Raw genomic sequence first — 13,868 nt, 5'->3', positions numbered from 1 at the left:
AGATCCGGTTTACTCTAGGTCCGCTAGATGGCAGACAGAGTAAACCGGAACGTCGAAATTGACGAGCAGACAGCCAGATGGCGTCAAATCGAAATGTCTGCAAACGGTAGCTGAGGCCATACGATTATTATATATTTGTCTGGTGTGAAAATGGGAAATCACAGAAAACCATCTTCAGGGCTGCCGCAGTGGGGTTTGAACCTCCCGGATGCAAGCTCACAGCTGCGCACCCTTAGCTGCACAGTCAACTCGCCTGGTGCAGATGCCCTATTAACCATTTACCTAGTCTTTTCTTAAACGATTTTTTAAAAATTGGACATTTTTTAACATCTCTCTTTCCTTGCGTTATTTCCGCACAATCATAGGGTTCGCATGAAATTTATCGAATACCCACTTGGTAAATTATTCCAATCCATTACTCTTCTTTCTATAAATGAATATTTGCCTCACTTTGTCCTCTTGAATTCCAACTTTATCTTTAAATTATGATATTTCTTACTTTTAAAGACTCTACTCAATTTTATGCAGCTATTGTCATTCCATGCCACCACTCCACTGACAGCTCAAAACGTACCACTTAGTCAAACAGTTCATCTCCTTACTCGTAAGTCTTTCCAGCTCAAAATTTGCAACATTTTTGTTCCACTATTCTTTTATCAGAAATGAATTGTGTTGCTTTCCTTCAGATATTTTCCACTTCTCGAATCAAGTAGTAATGGTGAAGATCCCATACAATGGAACAATTAGGCTACTACTTCTTCTTGCTTTTTCATTTCCCGTTTCCAGCCTTCTGGATTGGGTTGTGAATCAAGAACATCCACAGTTGTCTATCTCTGCAATTCCACCTTTCCTTCAATATTTCCTCTACTTTTACTTCTCTCTTCTCTATACTCTCCTTCACTGTATCCGTCCACCTCTTTCTGGGCCTTCCCTGTTGATTTCCTCCTATTATTTCTCTGTAAATACTCACTTTGGAACTCCCTCCTCTTCCATTCTCATCATGTGTCCATACCATTTCAGCTTACTGGTCTCTATCTTGTCTTGCAGTTTAGTGAATCCAATACACTTTCTGATTTCTACGTTCTGATCTTATCGCTCCGTGCCTTCCCAATTATTCCTCTAATGAATTTCATCTCAACTGCTTGGATTCTGCTTGTATCATGTTTTGTTGTCCATGTGCCTGCTGGATATATGTCAAAATTGGTGTGTAATACACTGAGTACAGAATTTTCTTGCATTTCTCTGAGACGTCTTGGCTCCACACTATACCTTTCACAAACTGGTAAAACCTATTGGCTTGATGGATTCTCTTTCCAATTCCTTTGTTTATTTTCCCATCTTCTGCAAGTATACCCCAAATATTTGAAGATTTTCACAACTTCATTTTTTTCTTTTTAACAATTTTCTTTATAACGCACCAACACAGAGAAGTCTTATGGCAACGATAAGGTAGGAAAAGTCTAGGAGTGGGAAGGAAGCAGCCACCGCCTTATATATGAGACTGTAAAGTGGGGCAACTTCATCCATACAGGGTAAATTCGACCAGTGACGAATAGCAAAACTGATTTCCTCCTACCTCTTGTACTGAAAAAGATGAACCACCTAAAATGCATACACAATAGAACGCTCTATCAACACTTGGCAGTGCAAAGAACATTGGCGGGCTCACTGTTGAGTCAGTCGATTTCTTTTGCAGCCCTGACTATTGTCTTGTCTGGTAAAAGCAGAAAACAATCTGTTCCCCAACCCCAGCATTCAATTCTCCATTCCAGTGGTTTACGGGATCAAAATGCAAGTACGTCTGGTAGGGCCTAACTGATCAACACAATTTGATGCATTTTATTCAAATAGGTTTTTCAGGGAAAAGTTTTATGATAAAAGTTGTCCTCTTCCGGAATAACTTCGACTATGCCAAGAACATACAGGAAAATATTACGCGGCTGCGGGTATTGTAATTAAAATCCTGTTTACCTCAAGATCGCTTTAGAAGAGATTAATAAAGGCACAACAGCGGTTCAGCAAGCTTCTGAGAAGTAAGCGGAAGTTTATACAGACAGGGAGGGGAAAGACGGTTTCCATTTTCAATGATAAATGTGCCTATAAACAGACTATGATGCTGCATAGACAGACATCAGTTGATATGGATGATACACATTTAAGAACTTGATTAACGGCTCAGATATTTTCTAATTTAGAAGACAGTGTGTTATGAGGACAGTCTACAAGATTGCTTCCTTTTCAACCTTCTTTTTTCTCCACACAATTGGACTTTATGATTTTCGTACCTTTTATTTATTATCTTTTGTACCATTACAAACATTTATGCATTGCAACATGTAATTTCTAATATACAATGCTTGTATTCTTAGGCTAGGCCTAAATAGAATAGTTTTTCTTTGGGGAAAATGTGAATTGTTTGGAAATACACTGTAAATGTGATCACTATACATCTGTTTCACTGCAAATCTCTTTAATTTGTTTGTGATTATTGATACTGGACATTCTGCAAGTTTTTAAAAAACATTCACACTGGTCGAAGTAATACTGAAAACCCAGATGAGCCTTAGCTTATGAAGAGACTGCTGCTCAGCCTGACGACTGGCAGACTGACGCATGGTCAGAGCGGCAAATCCTCTCAGTCATCAATGATGGCTTTCCAGACTGGAGCCGCTATCTCACCATCAGATTGCTCAACTGTTCTCACCTAGACTGAGTGGAACTCAAACAAGCCCTTAGATCCAGATAAAAACCCCTGACCTGATAGGAAATTGAACTCAAGGCACCCATGTAAAACGCATGCCTGCAACATCTAGACTGCTAACTTTGTACTATTAGATTATGAAGAAAAAAAATGGCTGAGCTGTAGTTAGTCCCAAAATTGGGTACGGAATGTTGTAATGTAATTTAGGCCTAGAATATAATTACCATTCACTTAATTCACTGACTTGACACACACAGAAGATGCAATGAAAACACTAATAAACATGCACTATTTCTATGCTGCTCACACAGAGATCCTAGAGGATCTTTCCAAGTCAATAATTAAACATTTGCATCAAAAGCTTGTTTCCAACAATACACTTAATATAATCTTACAAATGCTGATTTTGTAGATCATCATTGACTACCCATAATCCTTCCATTTCAAGCCTTATTACTATCCTCAAGGCTTCTAGGACCAGGTGACAAAATTGGCTGTGTCCAAAGCAACGGATGCACTTAATTCAGGCCTGGGTAGGGATTGAGTTCCTAGTGCATCCATTGTTTCAAATCATTCTTCTCCTTTTTTTCCTACTATTTTAAAAAGCTATAGCTATAGGTCCCTACTGATTAAGTAAGTGAAGTTGTATAAAGCATTAGCACTTAACACTGCTGTGATGCTTGCTCTTGATTTGAAATATGAATACTTTACAGAATCAGACCCATACAGCTTTTAATAAACATACAACAAGCCATCAATAAGAACATGAGCCAGATCACAAACCACAAAAGAGAAATTCTACTTCTCGATCAAATTCTAAAATGGCAAAAGTTAGTTCATGTTATAAACATAAAATTCCCAAATCACAACATAAGTAATTTTATAAATGATTTGTTAATTTTATCATAACTCACCAACTTGTCTGGCTTGCCACTTCTATCTAACTTCAAGTTAGCATTTCTTTTGCGTTTTGATATGGGAACATCAGGAGTATCGCGCTCCGTCTCGGAGACGTCCAAACTTCCATTCTGTTTGCACACCTTAATGCAATTCTCCTTCTGTCCCTGTAATGCTTCTTGTAATTGGCTTTCATCACATGTCTTTGGTATACGCTTTTTACGTCGGGATACAACAGATTCATCAGGAAATATTGTGGGAATAGCATCACGTGATAATCTGGGAATTTTTCGCGGAATACGGATCGGTTCGCCGTCTACAATTGGAAAGATATCTTCACGTATTATGAAATGAGGTTCAAAATGTTTGGCACACACAGCAGTTTTATCAGTATATTCAAAATTATAACGCCGTATATTTTGTATCCATTGTTCCCTTAATGACTGGTTTTTCGGGAGAACGAAAGTCGGTACATGTGATTCATAATAGTTCGACTTGCACCCTGGAACACAACACGTACGAACCATTTTATGTAGGTACTACTACAAATGTATCATGACATTTCAACTATAAGCTCAGTAGCTTGCTTGAACTAGAAAGCACGTACGGGTGTGAATAAGGATCCGAAGCACTACACAGTGTTGAATATCCCCGATTCCTTAATAGCAGTATAAATTGTACAACTAGTTCTAGGTTAACATTACGAAAAATCGTAAACAAAACAAAGCCATGTGCTACACAAACACACAAAACCGTCATTGTTTCTACAATATCTGTCCAGGATTGCCAAACTCAAAACCCATTATATCCTCTTTGCTCAAAACAGAAAAGCATCATACCAGCACTTCAAAATTGAGGATTTTTGACCAATGGAGCCATTTCTGATACGTGTTCTTACGTTTACCAGCTGTCCTCAATTAATACTTCCACCAAGATGTTCACTTTTTCCATCTTAACACACAGGTATTCTGTTGGTGTTTCTGCTAACGCGCCTTTCTATGCCACCCATTCCCTTTTAAATCCTAAGGTAGGGCCGACGAGAGTTCTTCTTCCTGATGCGTTTGGTTGGACTCAAATAATTATCTCCAGTCACTAAAACCTTATTGAGACCTCCACCCATATAAAGGACATGGACATGGATATGGACAAAGATATGATTACCATCTCCGTCGAGGTAACCATATTCAAAAAAGGGGTAAGTTGTCAGATGAAAACGATATTTATAGAGCAGAGTAAGGACATGATTAAATCTTAGCCGGATGATAGTACATGATAGTTATATGTCGTTTTAAAGTACAGGCCTGTTATGAACCACGGTTGTAGGGGAATAAGAGGTTGCAGTTGGAGTATCTACCTTTGTACTTGGCAGTATTGCCATTCGAGTGAGCCTTGTTTTTGACATGTATAAAATAATCATAGGTGTGGGGGGAGATTGCAATAGTAGAGACGGGAAGCGGAAGACGTGCTTCTTGCTTTGCATAAGTATCGGCTCGTTCATTTTCAAAAATACCAATATACCCTGCCACCCAGACGAAAGTGAAGTAGACGTTTGAGTGATCGAGTGTATAAATAATTATTCTTTATCATTTATTTATTCAAATAGTTAGTTATTTCACTCTCCCCGTTAGGGGAGCGGGCCACCAGTCCAACAAAGGGACTCTTTGGCCGATTACATGTACAGATATTTGTTTTGAAATGTTTTATACGAATGTGTGCTAATAGCACACGTTTTACAAAAGTTTTAAAAATATTCTTGTGTAGAACACGTCATAAGAAATGAAAGTATTTTTCTTGAAGAACGAAGCACTACAAACTTAACATACGAACAGTGAACATTGTTTTTCTTGAAGTGAAAGAATGTGGAATGAAATTATAAACAATATCGAAATTGAAATATACAATCAATGACATAATATTATTATCCATTTCTTGTCCAAGAGAAAAAGCCAAGTCGTCATAAGTTCTGAGAGAAGGTAACGCATACACTGAACACAAATGTAGTCAGAGATGGCGGTTGTTTCGCCGTTAATAATTCCACTAAATGTGTAAGGTGGCAGGGGAAAAAATAACCGGAATAAGGACATCAGTCAGAATTGTGCGATCTGAAGTGGTCTATAATTTTATGTATCCAACCAGGAATGATCGGCGTGATGATAGGCAATCAGCGCCGACCTCAGATTACGATTGACCCGTTCACCCAGAGATGGTTGAGGATAGTAAGCAGAAGTTGTTACATGTGAGATAGATAGATCAAAACAGAATTTACGAAAGAGATTAGAGGTAAAGTCTTTAGCATTATCAGATACAATATATTGGCACGGACCAAAAGAAGCAAAGATAGAATTCAAACAAGAAATGGTGGACTGAGCGGTAGCCAGCTTAGTCGGAAATAACCAAGAAAATCTTGTAAAACCATCTACACACACAAGGATGAATTTATTTGCATTCCCCTTTCACTGGGGGAAGGGTCCGACGTAGTCGATATAGAGTCGTTCCATGGGGCGCGACGCTTGGTGGGAAGTCAAGAGCCCTTGCTTAGTGGACATGGTGGGTTTACTGAGCCAACAAGTTTTACAAGCTTTTACCAATTCACGAATTTCACCGTCCATACCCTTCCAGATGAACATTTCACGGATTTTTTCACGGGTTTTGAAGATGCTTAACCCTACACTGCATGAATTTATTTACACCCACAACTCTGACGTGAAAATATTATTAGAGGAAGATTACGTATGTAACATCACATTGACAACATATTTTTGATGTATTTGATCATACTGGTGGGAAAAAAGGGAAAAATTCAGGAATGTGCAAAAACGCTACATCATGCATTGAAGGCTACTGATGTACAAATGTAACCCAGTATAGTATATGAGCAGAATTATTGTTTATTACTTATAATAACATATAAAACTAATAAAATTATTTTTAAACAATTAAAAGAGATTTATTACATTGAAGGAATTGGAAAATAGCTTGCTCAAATGGATAGGTCATATCCGCAGTTCAACTGATGTGATAGACTTTGAAACAATCTGCGTTCTTTTTCAAACGCAGTGCTGCTCGGTCATGGCCATCCATCAACGGCTGCTAATTTCAGATGACCACCAGCCATAAAACATAGATTGCATGGTTGCTGGGTAACATTGATTGGCCATCCATCCATACTTCATATCACAGCCTGCACGGTTGCTAGGTAACATTGTCTGGCCATCCATCCATAATTTACATCACAGCCTGCACGGTTGCTAGGTAACAATGTCTGGCCATGCATCCACACCTTACATCACAGACTGCACGATTACTAGGTGACATTGTCTGGCCATCCATCCATACCTTACATCACAGCCTGCAGAGTTGCTATGGTTTCACTTTTGTCAGGCTACTTTCCGTAATGCATATTTTCAGATGATCCCCAGATATAAGACATTTATGTCAAAAGGAATTACGAATATATTTGATAAAGGTAAACAAATTCATGTTGAGAAAAAACGCAATATAAATTACAAAAAATATTATTATTATGATTATTATTATTATTATTATTATTATTATTATTATTATTATTATTATTATTATTATTATTATTATTATTATTATTATTATGACTTAAATCTTGCAGCATTAATGAAATAATCATCAATAGAACACTATCAATAAGTACTTCAAGTCATTGCTGCCCGTAACCTTCAAACATGCATCTGAAAATAAATGCCTTAACTGCATGATGTAGCAAAAACGCTACACTCATATTTCATGAGTTTTTAGTAACAAATATTGTAAATTAAACATTATTAGACATTTATGCTAAAAGATAAGGATATTGTGGATAGTGCAGTATTTTTGTTAAACTTCAATCGTCAGCGAATCACCTAGAATTATATTTCAATGCTACTCATGCATGTTCATTCATTCATTCATTCATTCATTCATTCATTCATTCATTCATTCATTCATTCATTCATTCATACTCATGCATGTACAGCAGCCATGACACATGTTCAACTGCCACAGGCTAAAATAATATAGCACATAGATGGAGAAAATCATTGCCCTTAGCCCCCTGTAGCATAATTTCTGGAAGTACAGATTTCAAAGATATTATGTACATAGCTAGGTTTGCCATCTTTTAACATATTACTGGACTAAAAGTAGAAGAATATTATGTAGCAAAAACGCTACACTATGCAGTGTAGGGTTAAATGCCCCCCTAGTGGGGTCTCATGGTAATACTTGAAGATCATAGGTACGAGAACAGCTGGAACCACAACTTTCATCTTCTTATCATGCCCCGACGGGCAACATAAAACACCATTCCTCAATTGGAACGGGACTTCATGTTCCCCCGAAGAAAGGGTTTCCAGCGTCGGATCTTCACGTTGATATTTTTCAATGTCCCTAAAGAGCATGGGAGCATCAGTTAGAATGGCATTAACCTCAGTAGGTATGGACTCGGGAGGTGAAGAACTATCTACCTGTTCAGGTGTCTCTATATCATTGGCAAACATACGGCTTATACCATCTGCCACATCATTTTCCGTTCCTCTTATATGCCTGACATCAAATTGGAAGGCAGAAATTCTGACGGCCCAGCGGGCTATGCGACCCGTATGACGCGGCCTAGCTAAGACCCAGCTTAAGGCTTGGTTATCAGTCTCCAAGTCGAACTTGACATGTTCCAGATAGAGGCGGAACTTTTCTAGAGCAAACAAGACAGCCAAACCCTCAAGTTCATAGATGGCATACTTGGATTCTTGGGCCGATAAAGTCCTAGATGCATAGGCGATGGGTCGCCTCCCTAGTACAGTCTCTTGAAGAAGGACTGCTGCCACCGCTGACGACGACGCGTCGGTTTGGACGATGAATTTCTTCGAGAAATCAGACATGGCCAGAACAGGGGCATTACACAGAGCTAATTTGAGATCTTCAAAAGCGGCTTGTTGAGAAGTTCCCCACTCAAATTTGACGGCTTTCCTACGAAGTAAGTTCAAGGGCGCCGCTCTATTGGCGAAATTTGGAATAAATTTCCTGAAGAAATTCACCATACCAATGAACCTAGCAATCCCTTTGATGTCCTTGGGAGGTTTGAAATCACGGATGGCCTGTGTTCTAGAATGATCTACAGCGATACCATCGGGCGACACAATGTGCCCTAGAAATGACATAGAAGGCTTAGCAAAAGCGACTTTGGACAACTTAACTGTTAACCCTGCCTTACGAAGACGATTAAGGACCTCTTTCAGTTGATCAAGGTGTTCTTCAAAGGTCTCAGAAAATACGACGACATCATCCATTTAATGATACAAGTACTCAAATTTGATGTCGGAGAAGACCCTGTCTAGCAGTCTCGTAAGCACGGCTGCCCCCGTGGGGAGCCCGAAAGGCACGCGGTTGTATTCGTGCAAGTTCCAATCTGTGGCAAAAGCTGTCAGGTGTTTAGATTCCTCTGCTAGCGGTATCTGATTATAAGCCTGATTAAGGTCTAAGATGGTGAAGAATTTAGCCTTTCGAAACCATGAAAAACAAGAGTGAAGGTCTGGATGGGGCACAGATTGTAACACCACCTTCCGATTGAGATCCCTATAATCAATCACAGGCCTGAAGCCACCTTGGGGTTTCGGGACTAGAAAAATAGGCGAAGAATATGCCGACTTGGAGGGTCGAATAATACCATCTTTCAGCATCTGATCAATGATCTCCTTCAGGGCCTTCATTTTAGGCGGAGATAGCCTATAAGGCGGAAATCTAACAGGGATCGAATCCGTCACCTCAATCTTGTATTCGATAAGGTCAGTAACACCAAGAGTATCAGAGAAAACATCTGGAAATGATTGACACAACTTACGAATACTATCAGCCTGCTCCTCAGGTAGATGTCTAAGGTCTAACAACATCTCATCCTGGGTAGGCGAAACCGATGAACATGACACAGAGCTACATTTCCATAAGGGAATTTTACAATTAGGAGCAAATTTAAACGTGCACGATTTGCTCTGAAGATCGAGCACAAGACCAGTGTGAGACATGAAGTCCGCTCCCAATATAATGGGGCAGGACAAGTGCTTAGCCACCAATAGATTTATTTTCCAAGTGAATTTCGAAATGCGGATTTTGGCATACAGAAAACCTAAAATTTCTAATGGAGATGAGTTTGCCGAAACGCATTGAACCAAAGACGAACAATAATCAGGAAGTTCACTCACAGATGTTAATTTGGAATACCATTCAGCCGAAATAATAGAACAAACACTGCCTGAGTCTAAAAGAGCAGTTACGGGCTCATTATTCCATTCGGTTTTGAGAAAGGGAACCGGTGCGTGTGAATCCGCCGCAATCCTAAGACATTCTCTGGGACATTCAAATGGTAATGTAGAACAGTTCTGACTTTTCCCTGAATTTTTGCCGGATTTAACCTGGGCTGAGCCATGAAAAGATGAATCTGCCGACTCAGCCGAAGCCACTAGTCACTTATGATTGTTGGTGGAAGTTGCACCCGAAGTTGAGCAGGAGGGAGTGCTATTCGAATTCGGGAATTTTTTGGCAATATGAGAGAAAGCGCCGCATTTAAAACAGCCTTGAGATGGCCCTGCTCCATTCCTTGTCCCGCTAGATTTAATTAATGGACATTTGTTCCGAAGATGGTCTGCTGAGCCACAAACATAACATTTGCGAGTGGTGAGGGTTCGGCGAGGCGGAGGCCGAAAGTTACTTGAAGACGGAGGCGGATCCCTCGCAACACGTAATGTGTCTGCATACCTAACCCCTTCGGCTGACACAGTCATAGCCTCTAGCTCGGCGAAAGTTTGCGGACGCGACGCAAAACACAAGTAGGACCTGTGCGACGGTGAAATTCCTTCCACAATGGCTTGAACGATTTGATCTTCAGGAAAATGATTGGCAAATACCCTAGTATAGAATTTGATGTCTTGTATGAAATCGGTAAGATTTTCATCTACGCGCTGTACTCTGTAATAGTACTTTTGAATTAGCGATGACCTTGCCCGAGCCGGAATAAAATTTGCTAACAGGTGTGCATGGAACTCTTCAATAGTTGATTGTTCGGCAATTGCCCTAACTACCTTGTCTGAGAGGACACCAATGGAATAAGGGTAAATAATTTGAAGGATTTGACTCGGAGAAAGAGAAAACCAAGAGCACGATCCTGAAACTCAACAAAAAATCTTAGATAGGCAATAACATCGCTGGTGGAATTGACGGAGAACTTCGAAATACCTCTAAGCAACATTGCTAAAGGATGGGGCAAACTGCTGAAACCGGGAGACATAGTAGGAAGGGGCCTAAGTGGCGGAGAAGCAGATTCAGAAGGTGCATTATTCAACACAAAGGGTGGAATGAATGTGCGACGAACGGACTCAGTTTCTAATGGAAGAGAATTTTGTCGGGCTTCTGCAGATTTTGTACTTTCTTCCCCCGTGGGAGAATGCTCCTCGCTGACAACGTTTACCAGAGTGGGTTTTTCGGTTTTGGGAGGACTGCCCCAGTTAACAAAAGGCTGACCTTACTGGACAATTCCGAAGGTTTTCGAGAACTGCACTAGCTTCCTTCCTTTGAGAGTCAGTTTACTTAAGAGACAGTAGATCAGTGACCCTATTGTAAAAATGAAACAATCTAGCTTTCACACGTTTAAGTTGATTTGGAGAAGGATCATTTTCTTCAGAAAAACTAACTACAGATGCTAGCTCAGTAGTATTATCATTGATCGTGGAGAGAGCGTTGTCAATCTCTTTCTCTCCCAAAGTGGGGATGGAAATCGGCAAATCAAGGGACTCTTTAAGCTTCGAGGTATCGGCCGCAACCGTGCCTCCAGATTAAACATTTCTAATTGTTAATTCATAAATCAATTCCTCCTTGCGCAAATAGCCGGGATGGAGGACATCGCGAGGGCCGGACATGATAGAAAAGATTTGACAAATTTAGAAAAAATCGAAAAAATTCAAGCGACTGAGAAAATTGTTAGATTTCAAAACAAAGCAAATTTTAGCCGTCAAAAGGGGCTAAATTGAGACCCATTCAACTACGCTCTGCTACCACCTGTTACGGAGTTATCCGTGGAAGGCCGAGGTGAAAGAAGGTGCGGGCTGGAATAGGTCTCAACTACAAAATTAAAGTTAATTTAAAACTTTAACAAAGGTTATATTTTCTTTTCGAAATCAACAAATAACAGAGTATAACAGGTACCAAGTAGCAGATCAACAAATTAAGAAATTTCATTACAAGATTTGGGCTTCGAGCCCCAAGTATAATTTCTGAGCCGAAAGCTCACGACCACAATTGCTAAAGGGTAGAAAACCCCTAGATGCATAGAGCACTCGCTCCCAACTTTTCACTCAAGCCTCCCAAAGGCACCTTTCACACACAAGAAAGAGCTGACCCGCTCTCAAAATTTTCAAACCTATTTAAGAGGCCATAAACTAACTTTCCACTAACTGCCCTCAAGGCACACATATAATAGTACAGGGGTACCTCGTACCCAATCTACAGGGCATTCTCGAGAAGAAAACAAAACATCAGGTTAAGTTACTGGCCCAAAGTACAGAAAGGACTGGAGGCGTGAACTTGCACTCCTAAATACACTTTTAAAACCTAAGTGACTCTAGGCCGGTACATAGGGGCTAATCCCAAGCTAGGGAGGTGACCCGTATGAGAACTTTAATACATTAAGGAGGAGAAGAAACGGTTATGAAAACGTAGTTACCTCAATTTCCAAATGAAGGGGAGTTCGAGAGGGTAAAGCACTCTCTATCGCCGCTTTACAGTTAAAGAGATTTGTAGTTTTTACATAGACTGAAAAGGAATTTACATTTTCAAAAGATGGGTTACATATTAAAGGTTTCGAACCTTCCCCGAGAGTTAGACTGCTGGGCTAGCAAGAAATAAAGATGTTAAAAGGCCATTACCTTGTAGAAGAACTGCTGCTTGAAGAAGGAGGCGCTTCCCGCCCCCTGCTACATATCCACACACTAAGTTAGATGTTACTGAAGTGGCCCCGAGACAAGAAAGTCAGCAGTTTTTATACCCTCGTGGAAAATTCGAGACCTTTCAGGAATGAGTAGACACACCCCCTCAGTTTTACTGGGTCGCTAAAAGTTATACATCAACATCGAAGAAGAAGAAAGACACTATCGGTCAGAAATTAATTAAAGAAATTCGGGATTGGCTGAGTTCAAAACTGGCGGACAGAAAGATTAATATTGCCAACCCAAAAAATAAAAGAACAAAATTTAGTAAAGACAAAACTTAAGAGTACAAACTGTCTTCAAGAGAGTTCATTCCATTGCGCCAGAGTGTATTACCATAGTTTTTTTGGTAGAGACATCTGTTAGAGAATGTTCACACTTCTTGATCAATGAAAAACAAAAGCAAATCAAAAACACTCAGTGAAGTCTTCTGATAACTAGTCGAGTTAATTCAGTGGTTAAAGTTTTGGGTTTCTCCAGTAGAGAAGTTTCAATTGGCGCAAGATTTGAACTTGCGTCGTGGAGATGTGTACCGCCCGGTACAATTATTATTATTATTATTATTATTATTATTATTATTATTATTATTATTATTATTATTATTATTATTATTAATATTGAGTTTAATTGTTTCTTTCTGTATAAACATTCAACTTTCGTTGTAGAACAAAGCAAAATAATTATTTAGCTTCATTATTTCTAGCAGTTTTGACATGCAACATTTGTAGTTTCAATCTTGCCGTCTGATGTTTAAGGTCGGACCACTAGGTACGCCACTGACAACATGTCTCTCAGTTTAGTACGGGTATAGTCCATAGTGTATTTGGGGCTACTTCGAGAATCTTCCAAGGGCATATTTAAACAGCGCAACTATGTGAGTGGGTGTCATTGTTCGGCCATTTCGTCCACGAGCGAGTTACGAGACGATTGTGAGCGCATTACAAGTGATTCAGTCTTGAGTCAGTGCGTTCGCGAATGAGTTACAAGATGGTCGCAAGTCCATGGTATGTGCTTTACTCTTGAGTGAGTCAGTATACATATATGTCATGATTTGGATGAGGGTCCGTGGCAAGTGATTCAATCTTGAGTGAGTAAGTTTGGCATAAATCGCGAGTGATTTATAAGATGTTCCCGAGTCCGTGACAAATAAATCAGTCTTGAGGGAGTCAGAGTTGTGTTAATCGCGAGTAAGTTACGATACGGTCGCGGGTGCTATGCGTCAGCGAGTATTGTAGTGATTCAAAGACGGTCTTGAATATTCGGCGAGCGGTGAGCTTGGAAGTGAACTGTTC

At 39.8% G+C, this 13,868-nt stretch overlaps 1 protein-coding gene across 2 annotated transcripts in view; it reads right to left on the bottom strand.

Annotated features, from left to right (window-relative positions):
- Positions 1 to 4,346, bottom strand: part of LOC136883494 (uncharacterized) — a 37,403-nt gene extending 33,057 nt beyond the window's left edge. For both annotated transcript variants that reach the window (XM_067155842.2, XM_067155843.2), the window contains exon 1: positions 3,616 to 4,346. In XM_067155842.2, the coding sequence (XP_067011943.2) occupies positions 3,616 to 4,125 (510 nt within the window). In that variant the 5' untranslated portion in view covers positions 4,126 to 4,346. The remainder of the gene's footprint in view (positions 1 to 3,615) is intronic.
- Between the last annotated feature and the right edge of the window lie 9,522 nt (positions 4,347 to 13,868).

This window comes from Anabrus simplex, chromosome 11 (assembly GCF_040414725.1).
Source record: "Anabrus simplex isolate iqAnaSimp1 chromosome 11, ASM4041472v1, whole genome shotgun sequence".
Classification (NCBI taxonomy): domain Eukaryota; kingdom Metazoa; phylum Arthropoda; class Insecta; order Orthoptera; family Tettigoniidae; genus Anabrus; species Anabrus simplex.
This window is presented reverse-complemented; position numbering and strand designations above follow the sequence as displayed.